We start from the raw sequence: 17,180 nt of genomic DNA, 5'->3' as shown, positions 1-17,180 counted from the left end.
ATTGGGATGACATCAAAATAAAAAGCTTCTGCACAGCAAAAGAAATAATAAAACTAAAAGACAACCTACAGAATGGGGGAAGATATTTGCAAGTGACATATCAGATAAAGGGTTAGCATCCAAAATATATTAAAAATGTATACAACTCAACACCAAAAAACCAAATAATTCAATTTAAAAATGGGCAGAACATATGGACAGATATTTCTACAGACAACATACACATGGCTAACAGACATGAAAAGGTGCTCCATATCACTCATCATCAGGAAAATGCAAATCAAAACCACAATCAGATATCACCTCACACCTGTTAGAAGGCTAAAATAAAAAACTCAAGAATCAACAGGTGTTGGTGAGGATGTAGAGAAAGGAACACTTGTGCACTATGGGTGAGAACGCAAAGTGGTGTAGCCACTGTGGAAAACAGCATGGAGGTTCCTCAAAAAGTTAAAAAATAAAACTACCATATGATTTAGTAATTCCATTATTGGGTATTTACCCAAAGAATATGAAAACACTAATTCAGAAAGATATATGCACCCCTATGTTTGCTACAGTATTATTTACAATAGCCAAATTATGGAAGCAACCCAGGTATCCGCTGATAGATGAATGGATAAGGAAGATATGGTGTGTGTGTATGTGTGTGTGTGTGTGTGTGTGTGATATTATTTAGCCATAAAAAAAACAATGAAATATTACCATTTGCAACATGGATGGATTTAGAGGGTATAATGCTAAGTGAAATAAGTGAGAGAAGGGCAAATATCATATGATTTCATTCATATGTGAAATTTAAGAAACAAAACAAATGAACAAAGAAAAAAACCAAACTTTTAGATACAGAGAATTGATGGTTACCAGAGGGTTATGGGTGGGGGATAGGTAAAATAGGTAAAGTGGATTAAAGAATACGGTTATCATGATGAGCACTGAATAATGTACAGAATTGCTGAATCAGTATGTTGTACACCTGAAACTAGCACAACACTGTATGCTACTATACTGGAATTAAAAATTTTTTTAAAAAGCAGGTAAGTTCTTCAGTGAGAGACCTCACAGAGCAAACAATGTGAAGATAGTTTTGTGCATACACTAGGTGCTCGTGCACGTTTTCTGCCTTCTCAGAAGAAATTCTGAACTTGGCACTGACAGTAACTAGTGACACTATTTAGTTGTGTTGCTACCCTTGATGTTAGTTTATCTCATCCATACAACAGAGAAAATATCTGCATACCCTACCTCATGAGGCTCTTGTAAGGGGATTAGAGTGGTCTCTGGCTTTATTCTAGTTACTTTCATGTTTAATGCACACATTAACCCAATGTGTGCATTAGCCTTTACTGTCTCTAATTGACACAGGAGAAAACTGAGGTTCAGAGATGTTAAAATACAGTTTATAAGACCCAGAGTGGCTCTTGATGTTAGGTCTAATCCTATAGCCCACGGTCCTATGCTGGTGACAAACGCAGGGTGCTATGAATGTATAAGGTGTTATGGACTTCCCACAGACCATCTGAACTACTCAGTGTGATGGGAGTGCATGTACCCAAGTGCCCCACCAGGATCCTTGCTGGGACCATCCAGAATGTTAGCACATCACGTGGTGTCACTAAGTAAAGGAACACAATAATTTTTGTTTGGCTTGTCTACCCATCTTGCTCCCTCACAAAAATAATTGTCCCCAGATGGGTTTAAAGTCTCTGATACCTGTATATTCTACATCTCCATGCTTGGCTACTCCCTGCCTAGTCCGCTTTGAAAGGCAACCACCTGGGAAGACCTGTGGTGGCAAAAACTAATAGTCTCATTATGCCTAAAAAATGACTTGTAAAAACATAGGCAACTGCAAAGTGTGGTTTTGCTTTTTTTTTTTTTTTTTCAAGATTTTATTTATTTATTTGTGAGAGACACAGAGAGGCAGAGACACAGGCAGAGGGAGAAGCAGGCTCCATGCAGGGAGCCCGATGTGGGACTCGATCCCAGGATCCCGGGATCACACCCTGAGCGGAAGGCAGACGCTCAACTGCTGAGCCACCCAGGTGCCTCCATGGATGGGAATTTTAAGAAACGTGTTTTCTGCTTGCAGGGAGTAGGGAAGTGTCACTTCACTCTTATGTCTGAAGCCAGGGTTTCATTTTAGGCAAAATACTAAGGATATCTAGTTGGAGACAGCTTAGGTGATGGCAGAAGTCTGAGGCCTGGAACAGATAGATTGAAAAGTGAGGCCAGTGGCAGGCAGGGAGAAAGGGGGTAAATGGGTTCTCCTTCCCCTCATCCCGTTCCACCTCCAGCTCCATGTCCCCGGGCAGATTACAGAAATGCCCGCAGAAGGCTCCTGGAGCAGGGGAGACCAGTAATTACGTTGCAGAATGATAGGAAGTGTCCCACGTCTCTGGCAAACTCGGTTTGACCTGCTCATGTGCTAGTGTGGCAGATGATTAGGGAAAGAAAGGTTGGGGTTCTATTTCAGGACCTCATTATTGGAGAGATGCCGTGACTGCCCTCTCTCCCTGCCCGGTGTGGGAGCCCCCATATCCAGGATCCCCAGCATTATCGTTGTCCCTGTTCCTGGGAACCCCGCCTCGGGCAGCAGTGGGTCACAGTGGTTTCCCTGTAGCAAGGTGCTGTGCGAGTTCAGTCTGTGGATCCCGAAAGCCTGGGTGGTTTTCTTCCAGCCCTTGCTTCCGCCACCCGTGCGTGCCCAAGACTGTGCTGGCGCTCCAGGTAGCCTGCGCCCCTCTCCCCGGGGCTCCCCTCCGGCATCAGGACGTTTTCCACCAGTGTTCCTTTCACTCTGCGGGCTACAGGGTCACCGGGCTGTCACTGTGTATCCCTCGGATGTTCAGCTTTTATCACCAGACTTCATGGGAAGGAAACAGTGTGCTCTGGCCGACAGCATCCAGTGTTTCCCCTTCTCTTCCAGCCGGAAAGTCCCTGTCTTCGGGTCTCTGCTGGTGGCCCAGCTGGCCTAGGAACCTGGGACAGCCGCCCGTGTTTCTGGTTTGCCCCCCTGCGATTGCCTTCAAACCTCGTTGCTCCCATTTGTATTTTGTGCCTGACACTGATTTGGCAACTCTACAGCATCTCAGCCTGGCTCTTCTTTCTCTCCAGGGCTGTCAGGGTCCTTGTGACGCAGTCTCTAGTGCCAGGAGTTGGTTGTCCTACTTTGCATGGGATCGCACAATAAAAGCAACGAGTAACTTCAGTAAATGTTACTTTCTTGAAAGCTTCATGCCCTAAATGCCAGTTATCTCATGGAAGTATTTGCCGAGTGGCCGAGAATGGCCCGTGGTGGCGCTGCCGCTGCCGTTTCATAGATGAGAACATAGACGTGGGAGAGTGCTGTGACCTGCCCAGGTGATGTGGGGAGCTATGCTGGGGTCAGAGCTCAGGCTTCCTGAGTGCAGCCCACTGTTCTCTCTTCTGGGGCGCGTCTCTTCAGAGCCCAGATGACCCAATGGCAGTCTTCACTGCCACTTACTACACATCAAATAGGCGCCAGGTCCCAGGTCACAATAGTTCTGTAGAGTTTACAGAGAAAGAAACTGAGAGAAGTGATATAAGTTGGCCAGAGCCCCTCAGCTAGTTGTTGCAGAATCCACATGGGGTCCGGGTCGGTCTGAGCGAGCGCCCCATGTTCTTCCTGTGTCTAGAGGGCTTGCGAAAGCTCCGGTGAACTTGTAGCGGGGAGAAAATCTGCTTGCTTGCACTAACCCTCCCGGCCTCCAGTTGAGATCTGATTAAGTATTTCACACATGCTCTGTGCCAGGTGCAGCACTGGCTGCCCGAGAGCAAGAGAGACGGAGGCCCTGTCCCTGGGGAGCTCTGGTTCTCTTGAAGCTTCCCCCATTCCCCATTCTCTCTCTTCAGCATCCCTTCCATTGCTGCGGGTGCCAGTGTGGACCTCACTGTGCTGGGAGGTCTCCTTCCTATCCCTTTCAGCAGCTGTGTTGAGGACTAGGTATGCATGACCGGTGTCGCATGCAGGCTGGCTTTGTGTGTGGTGCCCACAGCGCCCCCCCCACGTCCTGTGCCCCCTCCAGCAAACACCACCAAATGAGGACCTATAGTGTCCTGGCCCTTTACCATGTGCTGTAGGCATTACCTTCCTAATCTCAGCCACTTTCTGGGCACAGCTCTTATCAAAATACCCAACTAGTTCATAGACAATAGCTAACTTGCCTATGAATGTAATCTAGTAACTGGCGATGCCAGGTTTGGGCTTAGGCAGACGGCTTTAGTGTGAAGGTGTCCCAGGCCCTTAGGGCAGGCCCGGCCTCCCCTCCACAGGCCAAGGTCACGCCGGATGGCAGAGTCTGTGCTAGGAATTATTGGGGCAACAGTAGAAAGAGGCTTTTAACTGCAAGTCCCACTTACTTGGTAAGTTTTCCTATCTTCTTAAAAGAGGTGGCACTTATGTTTTTGACAATTTAAAAATAATCCTCTCCCTAAAGGGAATTAAATAAAATGAAATTGATATTTCACCAAAATATAAGACAAATACACCAGAAATCACAATCTTTACAAATCCAAGTCTTAAAAATAGGAAGACGAATGAATGCCAGTGACTTCATGCTGGGCCAGGAGAGCCAAGTGGCTTGCCTGCTCAGACACCTAAAATGGATAGTTCCAAGTCACCCCAAAATAAGTGATTCTTCTGCAATGGATTTTTGAACATTTGTTGGCTGTAGAGCATGGGGAATATAACGGAGGACACAGATGCACAGAGGATCCCACTGTAGTGGATGCACCGTAATGGCTAGCATGGGCCCTGGGGAAGCTGCTCTGTTAACAGGACTGGGGTGCACAGGGAAGGCATTCTGGAGAGTGTGCCAGAGCCGAGGCTTCCATGTCTCATGTGCAAGAGTGTAATCTGGGCTCAGAAATGTGGCAGTATCAGGGATATTGTGATGGTTTATGTAGATGGTGTGATAGCATATTGCAAACAAGGCCTACCCCGGCAAATAAGCAGTAGAGTTATTACATATCTCAGTAACCTCTCAAGCTTTGCTTATCCGCACTCGAGAAAGTGAAATCTTTTTGTGGGATTTTGATGTCCCACAGATCCTGGGACATTAAACAACTCTTGTTCATCTTTGTACCCCAGGCCTGATAATAGTAGGGACTCCAGAGATGTATGTTAAACCAGAGAGCTGGATCTTAGTTCATGAGGCCTAGGGGTGATAGGACGGGAGCCTGCATGGGCGGGATACAAACCAGTTAAACAGGTCTCCTATGCACAAGCTGACTCGCAGAAGCCTCTCCCTCCCCTCATTATCTTCCCACCCCATTTTTTGAGCCTGTAGAACCATGGAAATAGCATACAGAAACCCCTGCCTCAGGGATTTATTAGTCATTTTCTGTATACTTCTTTTTTAAAAATATGGTCTTATTCCAGAAAGGATTTTAAGACGGGCAATCATCTACTAGGTCCTAGGCATGTCTACAAATAGCTCATCCATTTTGCCTCAAATGACTTGTCTTTACCACAGAGACAGTATGGCCCCACCAAGAATAGGGCATCTCCAAACTACAGTGATTTTGCTTCCAGAGGATTCCAGGGCAGCTCCAGCAGCCACTCCTTAGTTGAGTCTGGTTGCCCAGGATGATGGCTTGCACAGTACTATAGGACCTGTAATCCTCAGTTACTTCACACCCATGGAACAGCCATATTTGTCAATATCTGAAGGACGTTGTCATTGGAAACCCCTTTTTGTGGCATTTCTGAGGAGTTGAAGGGCCTAAAGGAAGAGTAAGACCCCGACAAGCCATGTCTACATACTTCTCTGGACAGACCATGTTGTTGGAAATTATAGGTCTGTGTGTGTGTGTGTGTCTGTGTCTCTGTGCTTACCTATTTGTTCTCTTAGCAGAGGGGGACTAGGGTTTATAAGGTAAAGGCCCTGTCTGGGACTCTCAATTTACACAATCTTACTCCCTAATTTAGTAAAATGGGTGTAGTACTTTGCAATTCCATAAGATTCAAAACAAACCATATGGCAGAAATATCCTTATTAAATTTTCTTATCATATATCCAAGATGCATGTGAACCTAGTAAGTGTTGAAAACGAGCATCCCTAATCTGTAGGTGCCTTAGGAAAAAAAGAAATGCTAATGGAGTGGTTGATTTGGTACAGTTGAATTAGTAAGAGGTAAAATACAATGTTACCACAGGACTCAGGACAGAAGTCTCTGGCCATCCTGAGCTGTTCTAGCAATACAGATTAGCACCTGGCGAGGCTCGAGTGGCTGGTGTCGAGATGGGCAAGTTCATGAAACCCGGGAAGGTGGTACTGGTCCTGGCCGGACACTACTCCAGATGCAAAGCGGTCATCGTGAAGAACATTGATGATGGCACCTCAGACCGTCCCTACAGCCATGCTCTGGTGGCCGGAATTGACCGCTATCCCCGAAAAGTGACAGCTGCCATAGGCAAGAAGAAAATCGCCAAGAAGTCAAAGATCAAGTCTTTTGTGAAAGTTTATAACTACAATCACCTCATGCCCACAAGGTACTCTGTGGATATCCCTTTGGACAAAACTGTCATCAACAAGGATGCTTTCAGAGACCCTGCTCTTAAACACAAGGCCTGTCGAGAGGCCAAGGTCAAGTTCGAGGAGAGGTACAAGACTAGCAAGAATAAGTGGTTCTTCCAGAAGCTGCGGTTTTAGAGTTCTTTCAGTCATTAAAAATAAATTAAAAAAAAAAAAAGATTAGTACCTGGCTGCTCAAAGGGTGGCCCGCGGACTAGCATTCTCAGCATTGCCTGGGAGCATGTTAGAAACCCAGCACCTCAGACCCCACCCCAGACCTGCTAACCAGACTCTGCATTTTACAAGTTCTCCCAGTGATTCTTATGCTCATTAAAATCGGAGAAGTACTGGATCAGAGAACACGAGTTGGACCATCATTTGAGACTTCTGCACTTAAGCCTCAGCGAGCAAACTCCCAGGGGTGAGAGCTGTTTATTCTCTGCCTAGAATAGACTCATCTGCCACATAGTGTTTCCTGGGGGTGAAAGCGTGATTCTGTTTTTAGCACTGGCATTTTGTCTTGATGACCTGACCTTCACTTTCCAAAATGAGTTGAGTTGGCTTCCAAAATACAATCCAGTAGGATGAAATAAATAAGTGAAGAAAACTTTATGTCCAAATAATAATAATATAAAACTGGGTTATAATTGCATACAAAGATGTTTGCCACCAGGTCCTAAGCAGTTGCTAGTTCTGTGTAGCTAACCATTTAGCCCTGAGCTCCCTAGTGATGAAAACAAAAAAGAAAATACAATTAGTAACAGGTTTGTGTCCAGTACAGCTTTTCTCAGCAAGGTGTGATGGGAATTTCTTCAGTGGATCACCATTAAGTGGCCTGTACTATCCACATTTTTCTAAGAAGTATAGTAGTATATTTCATGAGATTTCACGACATTTTTTTTTTCTTACAATGTCCCTTTAAGGCCACGGTCTGTTTTATAAAAGTACCTCTATAAGGAGAGACCTTTTCTGGCTCTTGCTGCTTTATCATATGCTAACTTGGCATTTAAACCTTCTGTTGAATTAACCTGCCTTGCCCCTCACCATAATCCCCATCCTCCAACACCTTACCGAGACTGCTACTGACTTTTTTCTGTTTGGACCTTCTTTGTTAAACCTTATCACAAAGGAACCAGGGAATAAGCAGAGCAGACCTTGGGGTGACTGGTCCCTTGTCGTATGGACTGTTGTAATGGCAAGCCCCACAGCTGAGGTTTCAAATGGCCAATGAAAGACAAGTATCACCCTTTTCCCTAACCTGCCCTGATGCCCAGTTTATGCCAGTAATACTAAAGGGATTTGGGAAATCAGCTAGCAGGACCATGTTTTTCGTTAAGTCTCTTGAAGGTAATTATATTTTTTTCTTGTTTTGCTTTGTTTGAGCTGGATGTTTCTCAGACTTTCAGATCATGTAGAGCTTGGATCTGCCCTGTGTCTTTTAGTATCTGTCGTAAGTGTGATACTCCACACACTTAATCTCCAAGAATCATTTTTCCTACCAAATTACAGAATAAAAGTGTTTTTCAAAAAGTGTCAGGGCAAGTTTAAACATTCTCAGGTTAGAGAATGATCTCTCCATGTGTCTGGCAGACCCAGAGACATGGAATGGAATGAAAAGCAGCACCTCTGTGGGTCCACTCTTCACTTTTCTAGCTGTTTTGGATCGTACCGCCCCCTCAGGATTTCCCCTGAGCCATCTTGTCCTTGGCCGTTCCCACATCACTGAGGGCGTCCAGGAGAACTGAGGCATTACCCAGGTTAGTGGAGCTCCAGAGACCATGAGATACGAGCCTCCTTTCTGATAGCTGTCTCCTGGACCTGAAAGGAGATCCTTTCTGCCTCGTTAGGAGGTGAAGTCGTGAAGTGGCTCCCCACTAGGCTAGTGTGATGATTTCAAGGGTAGTGCTTGTTTCCGTTCTCTCTGAGCTCTTGGTACGTTTTTTCCCCTAAGGATAGTAAAAACTCAGGAAAAGAAGCAAAGCCTTCCTGGAAGACAGATTACTTTTCAGGACTTTTGTGTAGTGCTTTCTTTTCTTTTCTTTTTTTTTTTTTTTTAAGTTCAGGATCTTTTCTTAGGGAGCAAAAATGGACATGACCACACCCTGTCAGCACCCAGACCAGTCATCCCTGAAATCCTCCTTTGCGGATACATTCAGTGTGTATTTAGTAATGCTATTATTCATGCCGAGAGCTTTATAATAAATACAGAACAAAGATCTCTCTTTTTTTTTTTAAGATCTCTTCTTACTAGTCTTACATATAAGCATAAAAACACCTGAAATCAACATTTAAGGGTATCTTGAAATTGTAATAATAAAAACTAGCATATACTCAGCCCTCGCAAGGTGCCAGGCACTTTAAAGACATTCTAAATATGTATCTCATCTAATTTAATTTTCAGTGACCCCATAGGGGAAGCATTATCTTCTCGAATGAGGCAGTCGAAGCTCAGAAAAGTGTCTTACCTAAGGTCACATAGCAAGTTAGTGTCAGAACTGGTGTTCTGAAGCCTACGCTGCCTTCCCCAGGGTCCCGTTTCTTTTCTCTAAGTTAGAGTGTTGGACCAGATCCGCCAAGAGTAGAACAGAACCACAGTATCAGCATGTCTGCCACAGTAACAGGTGGAACAAAGCAAGACAGGTATAGAAATGTTAGACTTCACCTCTTCCAAAAAGCAGTAGACTAGCCTTGCAACCCTCTAGGTGGCCACCAGCTTTATAATGAGACAGGGAAAAGGACATGATTTTGTGTTAAAATACACCCTCCCCAACCGCCACAAAGAAGGGGCATCTTTGCCCACCATCTTCAGTAATAGATACGGGAATGCAAGCCTGGACGGAGCTAAACTCTTCTGCACAGTAAAGGCAAAAGGGGGTCCAGAAGCCCTGAGGGAAGCTTGTAAGTAAGAAAACTTAAGCCACAGTGGGGAAGGTGCATAAACAGGTCAACCAGGCCCCAAGGGACTTCAGAAGGTGCCCATTTCTAATTAATGTTCAGTAAGGTCTCTCTCAGTAACTGCTGGTAGATGGATATCCTCTGAAAGGCATGAAGGAAGACCGTGTTCTGTTTCAGCGTTGGCCAAGTTCAGAGGCTGCCTGCGGGTGGTGCTCACCTTGTCGTTTCTGATTTCCAGGCAGCCTCAGAACCCGTTCTGGATCCACAGCAAATCCAAGCATTTGATCAGCTCTGCCGTCTCTACCGAGGAAGTTCCCGGGTAATGTTGATGTGGTGGTTTACATTTTTATTTCCCTATTTATCATGACTGTTCGGGAAGGGCAGGGTCCTCCGGTCCTCACTGCAGCCTCCTCCTTAGTGTGGAGCCCTAGTTAAGGCCTTGGCCCCCAGGAGCACTCGGGTTTTAGCAGAGGATACAGAGCAAGTGGTCAGACGTGCTCAGGACACAGGAGGGTGTCTGCGTCTGTGCTTCTGCCTGGAGGCCTTTGTTTATACTAATGACTGTCCCATTGCCCTAAGCCTCGGACCCCGCGGGACATCTGTGCTGGTTGAACGTGCTTGGGCCAGGAAGGACACATGCTGAATGACAGTGGTTAATGGAAACGCGGCAGCACGGGGCACCTTCCACGAGCCTCTCTCCAGCCTTCTCTCTTCTGCCAACCTTAACACAGGCTCACACTCGCTGCTTTAACGTGGCGGCTCCGGCTTTACCCCCCAATCTGCAGGCTTGCCGGCAAGTGGAGGGACAAGGAGGAGGGGAGATAAGCTCTTTATTTAAAGACTGTTCCTAAAAGTTGTGTGACCACTTCCATCCAGAACTTAGACACATGGCCACACCCAACTACTGGAGCCTGGAGAAACGGGTCTTTATTCCAAGGGGCCATGGGCTGAAACGATTGGTACCTGCACAGAACCATAGAGGAGCACAGAGTGGGACAGCTGCCGGCAGCCCTGGCACCACGCCCTTCGGCTCCCCTCTGCCCACTAGGGCGATCCCACAGGCATCTCTCTGCCTCCTGTGGGTTTGTCCCCTTTCCCTCCGGACGGTCACTTAGAGAGGCCACAGTAGGCCTAGTGTCCCTGCTTCACACAGCTGCCTGTGTACTTGCTCCAACCCCCGCTGTCTTGCTACCCCCTTGTTAAAGCACTCTCCTGGATCTCTATCCCCTGAAGGTAGTCCACACTGCCCCCTTCTCCCTCCTCGAGTCCTGCCTGACTTCCGGCTGGGCCAGAGTGGTTCTCTGAGCGCATTTTGAGCTTGCATGACTGCTGTTTGAGGGTCTGCTTCTCTGTCTGACTCCCTTCTCCTACTCTGTTTTTATGCAGTTACCTGCTGGGTGGCTTGGCAGCCCTGAGGGAAAATGGTCTTCCCCTTTGAGAGATGGTTTTTATTCCAGGAAACTTCTCAGGGGTCTCCTGAATGTGGGCCAGCGGCTTTATTGAAATGGCATCACCTCCATCCCCTCAGCCTCAGCCAGGTTCTGCCCCAGGAGCTTTCAAGCTTCTAAGAAAGTTCTCCTTCAAGCTGTTGAGCCATTATTCAGGACTCCTTGATTTCCAGGTCACCAAGTTACACAAGTAGAACACAGAAATACCTTCTCTTAGGAAACAAAATATTTTTGTGGTCGATCTTTCTACCTCACGGGGTCTGAATGTGAAAGAACTTTGAGTTTATGTAACATCTGTTGCCTATTCCGTCCCTAGCCTTGTACAGAATTGTCCTTAGGGAGAACTTCACGGGCTGATGGGCAGCTGAGAGGGCTCCAGAGGATGAGAGGTGGCACAAGATGGGGCTCAAGCAGACCAGGGGACATGTCTCTAACCTGCCCAACCCACAGTGCGAGTCCCTGACGGGGCGACGTAAGCACATGGCCCTGCTGCGTGTCCTTAGCCAGCCAAGTAACTTGCAGGCGGAGCTTGGAACCAGTGCTGTGCCCTGGGTCCTGGACTCACTGGGGCCGAACTGCTTCAGATGAATTGGCGCTTTGACCTTGCAGGCCTTTGGCCGTCTTTCCAGTTACCACGGTCACTGGTAGTAAGTTTTCGACAGAAGTGACAACTGGATTCATGTGCCCCTTGTGCTGTTGCCTGGGTGGAGAAAGGACCCCTTAATGGCTAGATAGGCCCGAAGGCAGAGTTCCTGGCAGGGTAAGCGAGTGGGGAACGGGTGACAGGCAAGTTAAGTCCAGGAAAGACAGAACCACAGGCAGCTGGCTGAGCAGAAGTGGATTCTACGCCGCTCAGGGACATAGGGCCCAGGGATTTGTTCTTGTGGCAGATGGGAAATGGTTCACGTGGAAAGGCCTCCATGGCGCCTGCTCCCGGAAAGGCACTCCTTACAGTTATCCTGGGCTGCGAGAAGTACCTGTGGACTTCGGGTCTGGAGCCTGACCCGGACAGGGTGGCCCTGCTGTGGTTGATAGCTCACTTCTCAGCTGGAGTGGCCGCTGGCCGCTTAGGGCCATCCAGGCTACAAAAGACTGGTCAGAGCCAGTGAACATAACTCAGGGTCATTTGCCCAGAGGGGAGCTCACCAGGAGGGAGAGTGTGGGACAAGGAAGCACTCAGAGCATGGGGTCAGGCTGTGGCGTACCCGGTCCAGTCACAGCAGCATTAAAATAGCTTGAGCCCCGGAAATGAAATGAACTTGCCCAAAGTCGCATTCCTTGTTTGTGAGGTGCAGACCTGGGACCCAAACCCAGGTTCATCCTCTCCCTGCAGTGTAGCCCGTCCCTTGGGTATTTGAGGCAGAGGAATTGAGGATCCTCCACCTCCGTGCCACACCCGCTCCCAAGCTCACCCAACAGTCTCTGCCCCCACACACCTTGGTTGACGTGTGCCCCTTCTTTTGCAGCTGGCTCTCCTCACAGAACTCTCCCAGAATCGCAGCAGTGAGACCTACAGGCCATTCAGTGGCTCCCAGAGTGGCTCTGCTTTCAGCAGCATCTTCCAGAATGAGAATTTCCAGCTGCAGCTCATTCCCCCACCTGTGACTGAGGACTGAGGCCTCTCTGGGGCCTGGCACTAGAGATAAAGGCGATCATCATGCAACCACGGAGGGACACCTCTCTAACCGGCTTGGCCGCACTGCCTGCCCCCTTTTGAGCTGAGGCGCTGAGGTGGATTCCATGCCCGGGCCTTTCTCCAGGTCCATCATCCCCTGGGAGACTCCCTGTCTGTCCCAAGATGTTGCTGCAGCATCAGTTCACCAGACCAGTTGATTTTGTTGTACTTATTAAGCAAAGGAATGTCCCATACTTCCATCCAGCTTTTTAAGAAAATCTGCTTTGCCCCTTGGGGCCTTTCCCAGTTTCCCTGAAGCTCAGAGAAGAGATAGAATCCAGGCATGTGTCATACCCCCTCCTCTCGAGCTGCTGGGTGACCTGGAGGGACTCCATTCTCGCTGCTGCTGAAGAAGACAGTGGTGGGCCCAGCTGCAGGGTCACTGCAGGGTGACTGCAAGCTGCCCTGGGGAGGGGGTGGCATCTCCCTTTGGGTGCGTTTATGTTAAAACCCATTCAAGTGTAAGGTTTGCCCTTTCTAACAATAAATGCCTCTGTGTTTAAGTTCTGCGGACCAGCTGCCTGGCTAACTCTGTCAGTCATGAAGGACATTTAGAGCCCTTGGGGCCACAACTCAGCTTTATGAGTTCAAAGTCAAGGACCCTGATTGTGGCCACCTTACTAGTGCTCCATTCAGAACAGCCCAACCAGCCAGGTTCTCCTCTGGCAGGGACTAGGCACCTTTACAGGCCCTGGTCCTGGGACTTTGGACATCATGGAGCCAACAACCACAGGAGGTCATGTCCACAGAGCCTCCGTTTCTGCCTCAAAGGCTAAGATGCTTCTTTCAGCCTCAGATGCTAGTGGACTGGTTTACACTGACCAAGCCCACAGGAAATAGATGTATAAACTAGAAACAAATACATTGATTCCTCTTTAAAAAAAAAAAAAATTTATTCATGAGAGACACAGAGAGAGGCAGAAACAGAGGGAGAAGCAGGCTCCATGCAGGGAGCCCGACGTGAGACTCGATCCTGGGTCTCCAGGATCACACCCTGGGCTGAAGGTGACACTACACCGCTGAGCCACCCAGGCTGCCCAAATACATTGATTCTTTTTTTTTTTTTTAAAGATTTTATTTATTCATAGAGAGAGAGGCAGAGACACAGGCAGAGGGAGAAGCAGGCACCACACAGAGAGCCCGACGTGGGACTCGATCCCGGGTCTCCAGGATCACGCCCTGGGCTGCAGGCAGCGCTAAACCACTGCGCCACCGGAGCTGCCCAATACATTGATTCTTAATAGAAAATAGATCCTGCCACTTGCTAGCTAGGATCCTGAGCAAGTCACTTCTCTAAGATTCAAGACTAAATGAGACAATATGTTAACATTGAGCACTATGCAGGTACATGGCAAAGGGCCCCAAAATGTGAGTTTAGCTTTTATTATAGAACTCCTCCCAACACCTGGTTACACAGGCAACTGCTCCTTGATGGAAGTGTAAAAGGAGGTCAAATTTGGGGAAGTGATTGAGATCCAGTTGAATGCTGGTTGCAGTTACATGACATAGTCTCAAGCCTCTTTTACAGATAAAGCTAAGACTCACATGATAATTTAACCAAGGCAACACACTCAAGAGAGGGCAGGGTGGCTCAGTCAGTTAAGCATCTGGCTCTTCATTTCGGGTCAGGTCAGGATCTTGGGGTCATGAGATCAAGCCCCACATTGGGCTCTATGCTTAGCATGGAATCTGCTTAAAATTCTCCCTCCCTCTGCCCATCTCATCCCTCCCCTCTACTGGCCTTGTACATGCACTGTCTTTCAAAATAGAAAAAGAAATGGCAGAACAAAGTTGGGTTCAAGATGCCAGTGTAACAAGATCCTGAACTCACTTCCTCCCAAGGACACAACAAATCAACAACTACATATGGAGTAATTCCCTCTGGAAGGGAACTGAAAATTGAATGAACGGAGCCTCCACAACAAAGCCTGAAAGGACAACATCCCAAGATGGGAAAGAGAAGCAAAGACATGGACTTGCCAAGGGGGAGACATCAACCATGGGGAAGCAAAATTGAGAGGGATCTCAGAGGTCTGGAACTGTTCCCTGAGGAGTGAGGGATTTTAGCTCTACATCAGGTACTCCAACCTTAGTTCCTCCACAGGAGAGATGAGCCCCTAAAAAACCAAGTTTTGAAAAATCAATAGGGATTATGTTCAGGAAAACTACAAAACTGTAAAGAATGGAAAACCCACTCTTAAGGGGCTGAGGCACAGACTCCTTGTACCCAGAAACCAGCACAAAAACACCAACTTAAAAAGCACATAGACCAGGGACACCTGAGTGGCTCAGCAGTTGAGCATCTGCCTTTGGCTCAGGGCGTGATCCTGGAGTCCTGGGGTTGAGTCCCACGTCAGGCTCCCCTCAAGGATCCTGCTTCTCCTTCTGCCTGTGTCTCTTCCTCTCTCTCTCTGTTTCTCTCATGAATAAATAAATCTTTAAAAAAATGCACAAAGACCATAAGTAAAGGAGACCCATCTACTAACTTTAAAGCGCCTACCAAAGAGGCAGGAAACAGCAGATTCCCCTTGGAGGAAGCCACATCTGTAAGCTCAGTCTGCCTCAATAACACCAGTACTGGTGGGCCATCTGGAATTCACCCTGGATCTGCCACAGGGCCGGCCCTACCCACTGGTGTAGCCCAGCCATAGCACACCACCCACACGGGGGGGCCAAAGAGATTGTCTTCCTGCCCACAGGACACCTCCTACAAAAGGCCACTCCTTCGATACCGAGATAGGTCACTGACTGACCTGATACATAGAAACACACCAGGGAGGCAAATGGAATGGACAAATAACGCCAAACAAAAGAACAAGACAAAACCTCAGGAAAAGAGCTAAATGAAACAGATTTGCGAACTCCCTGAAAAAGAAAATGGTCATAAAGATGCTCACCAGATTCAGGAGAATGGGTAAGCACAATGAGAACAACCAGGGGAATATATAAGAAAGTACCAAATGGAAGTTCTAACTGAACTTAAAAAATACGCTAGAGTTCAACAACAGACTCTAACAGATAGGGGAGCTGGAGGAGGAGCAATGGAACTCCCCCCCGCCCCCCCCCCCCCCCGACGATGCAGCAAAATGAAGAAAGAATTAAAAATGCCTGAAGGGACCATTGGGTTTTATCAAGCAGAATAGCATTTGCATTATATAGATCCCAGGGGAAGACAGGGCCAGAAAAGTTATTTGAAGAAACATTGGCTGAAAACTTCTCCATCTGGGGAAGGAACCAGATATCCACGTCCATGATAAACCAAAGAAAGCCACACCAACACACATGATAATTAAAATGGTAGAAATTAGAGAATCTGGAGCAAGAGAAAACCAACTTGCCATATATAAGGAAAACCCCATAAAGCTATCAGATTTTTCAGCAGAAATAGACCAGGAGAAAATGGCATGAAAGGAAAAAAACTTCAAGAATTCTCTGTCCAGCAAGATTAGCATTCAGAATTGAAGGAGAGATTAGGAGCTTTCTAGATAAGCAAAAGCTAAAGGAGTTCATCACCACTAAACTAGCCCTACAATAAATGTTTTAAAGGGGCTTCTTTAGAAAAGAAACTGCAGGGATCCCTGGGTGGCGCAGCGGTTTGGCGCCTGCCTTTGGCCCAGGGCTCGATCCTGGAGACTCGGGATCGAATCCCACGTCGGGCTCCTGGTGCATGGAGCCTGCTTCTCCCTCTGCCTGTGTCTCTGCCCCCCTCTCTCTCTCTCTGTGACTATCATAAATAAATAAAAATTTATAAAAAAAAAAAAAAAAGAAAAGAAACTGCACTAATAAGAAAGGATATGAAAGCAAAAGTCTCACTGGAAAGTAGTGCCTGGCTAGCTCAGAAGAGTGTGCAACTATTGATCTTGGGGTTGTGAGTTCAAGCCCCACATTGGGGGAAAGGTGGGGCCAAGAGACAAGGGTGGGGGGGAGATTTTTTTTTTTAAATCTCACTGGAAAAATGTAGCAAAGTTAATGGATCAATTACTTACAAAGCAAGCATGAAGGTTAAAAGACAAAAGTAGTAAAATTAAGGAAAGTGGCCCAAGATGGCAGCACAGAAAGATCCTAAACTCACCTCCTCCTACTGACACCCTTTATATACACCTACATTGAGAGCAATTCCTTCTAAAGAACTAAGGGCTGATTGAACAGCCTCTACCCAACAAATAATAGAGGGACCACAAAGAGAAGAGCAGAGAGACAGAGACATGGTATCCATGGGAACACCCCCAGTGCAGCGACCTGCAGTTGGGAAGGATGTAACTGAGGATCCCAGTCCAGACTCCCCTACCCTGAGGCACAGTAAAAACAAACAAAAACAGTAGCTTAAAGGTTAATTAGCCTATAAGCGAAGCAAATCCATATACTAACCTTATAGCATCCACCAAACTAGCAGGGAACTGCTGGAACTCTAGGGTTAGAAGCACAGTGAGTGCCATTTTTGACACTTGCCCTCCACTTTGATAGGGCAGGGTCCAGGCACTCAAGCCAGCCAGTCAGAGCTGCCCCAGTGCACCCTGGACCCCTGGCCCACACCAGCTCCAGCCATCCTGCCCAAGATAGCTCTGGCACAGTGCACTCAGAGACTACCCCTCCTCCATTCCCCACATGCACCCAAGCTAGTC

General features: G+C 47.3%; 2 protein-coding genes across 5 annotated transcripts in view; both read left to right on the top strand.

Annotated features, from left to right (window-relative positions):
- Positions 1 to 13,061, top strand: part of VPS8 (VPS8 subunit of CORVET complex) — a 249,364-nt gene extending 236,303 nt beyond the window's left edge. For all 4 annotated transcript variants that reach the window (XM_041731695.1, XM_041731696.1, XM_041731694.1 and 1 more), the window contains 2 exons: positions 9,674 to 9,754; positions 12,350 to 13,061. In XM_041731695.1, coding sequence (XP_041587629.1) covers positions 9,674 to 9,754; positions 12,350 to 12,499 — 231 coding nt within the window. In that variant the 3' untranslated portion in view covers positions 12,500 to 13,061. The remainder of the gene's footprint in view (positions 1 to 9,673; positions 9,755 to 12,349) is intronic.
- LOC121477425 (60S ribosomal protein L27-like) lies at positions 6,138 to 6,718 on the top strand. Its single transcript, XM_041731698.1, has one exon. It carries the CDS (start codon positions 6,268 to 6,270, stop codon positions 6,676 to 6,678), a length of 411 nt encoding a protein of 136 aa, XP_041587632.1. The 5' UTR covers positions 6,138 to 6,267; the 3' UTR covers positions 6,679 to 6,718.
- Positions 13,062 to 17,180: the final 4,119 nt, after the last annotated feature.

This window comes from Vulpes lagopus, chromosome 17 (genome assembly GCF_018345385.1).
Source record: "Vulpes lagopus strain Blue_001 chromosome 17, ASM1834538v1, whole genome shotgun sequence".
Lineage (NCBI taxonomy): Eukaryota > Metazoa > Chordata > Mammalia > Carnivora > Canidae > Vulpes > Vulpes lagopus.
Note: the sequence above shows the minus strand (reverse complement) of the source record. Positions and strands in the feature narration are given on the sequence as shown.

Excerpts from the sequence above, each read along its gene's own strand:
- LOC121477425 (XM_041731698.1), top strand. The coding sequence starts at position 6,268 with ATGGGCAAGTTCATGAAACCCGGGAAGGTGGTACTGGTCCTGGCCGGA.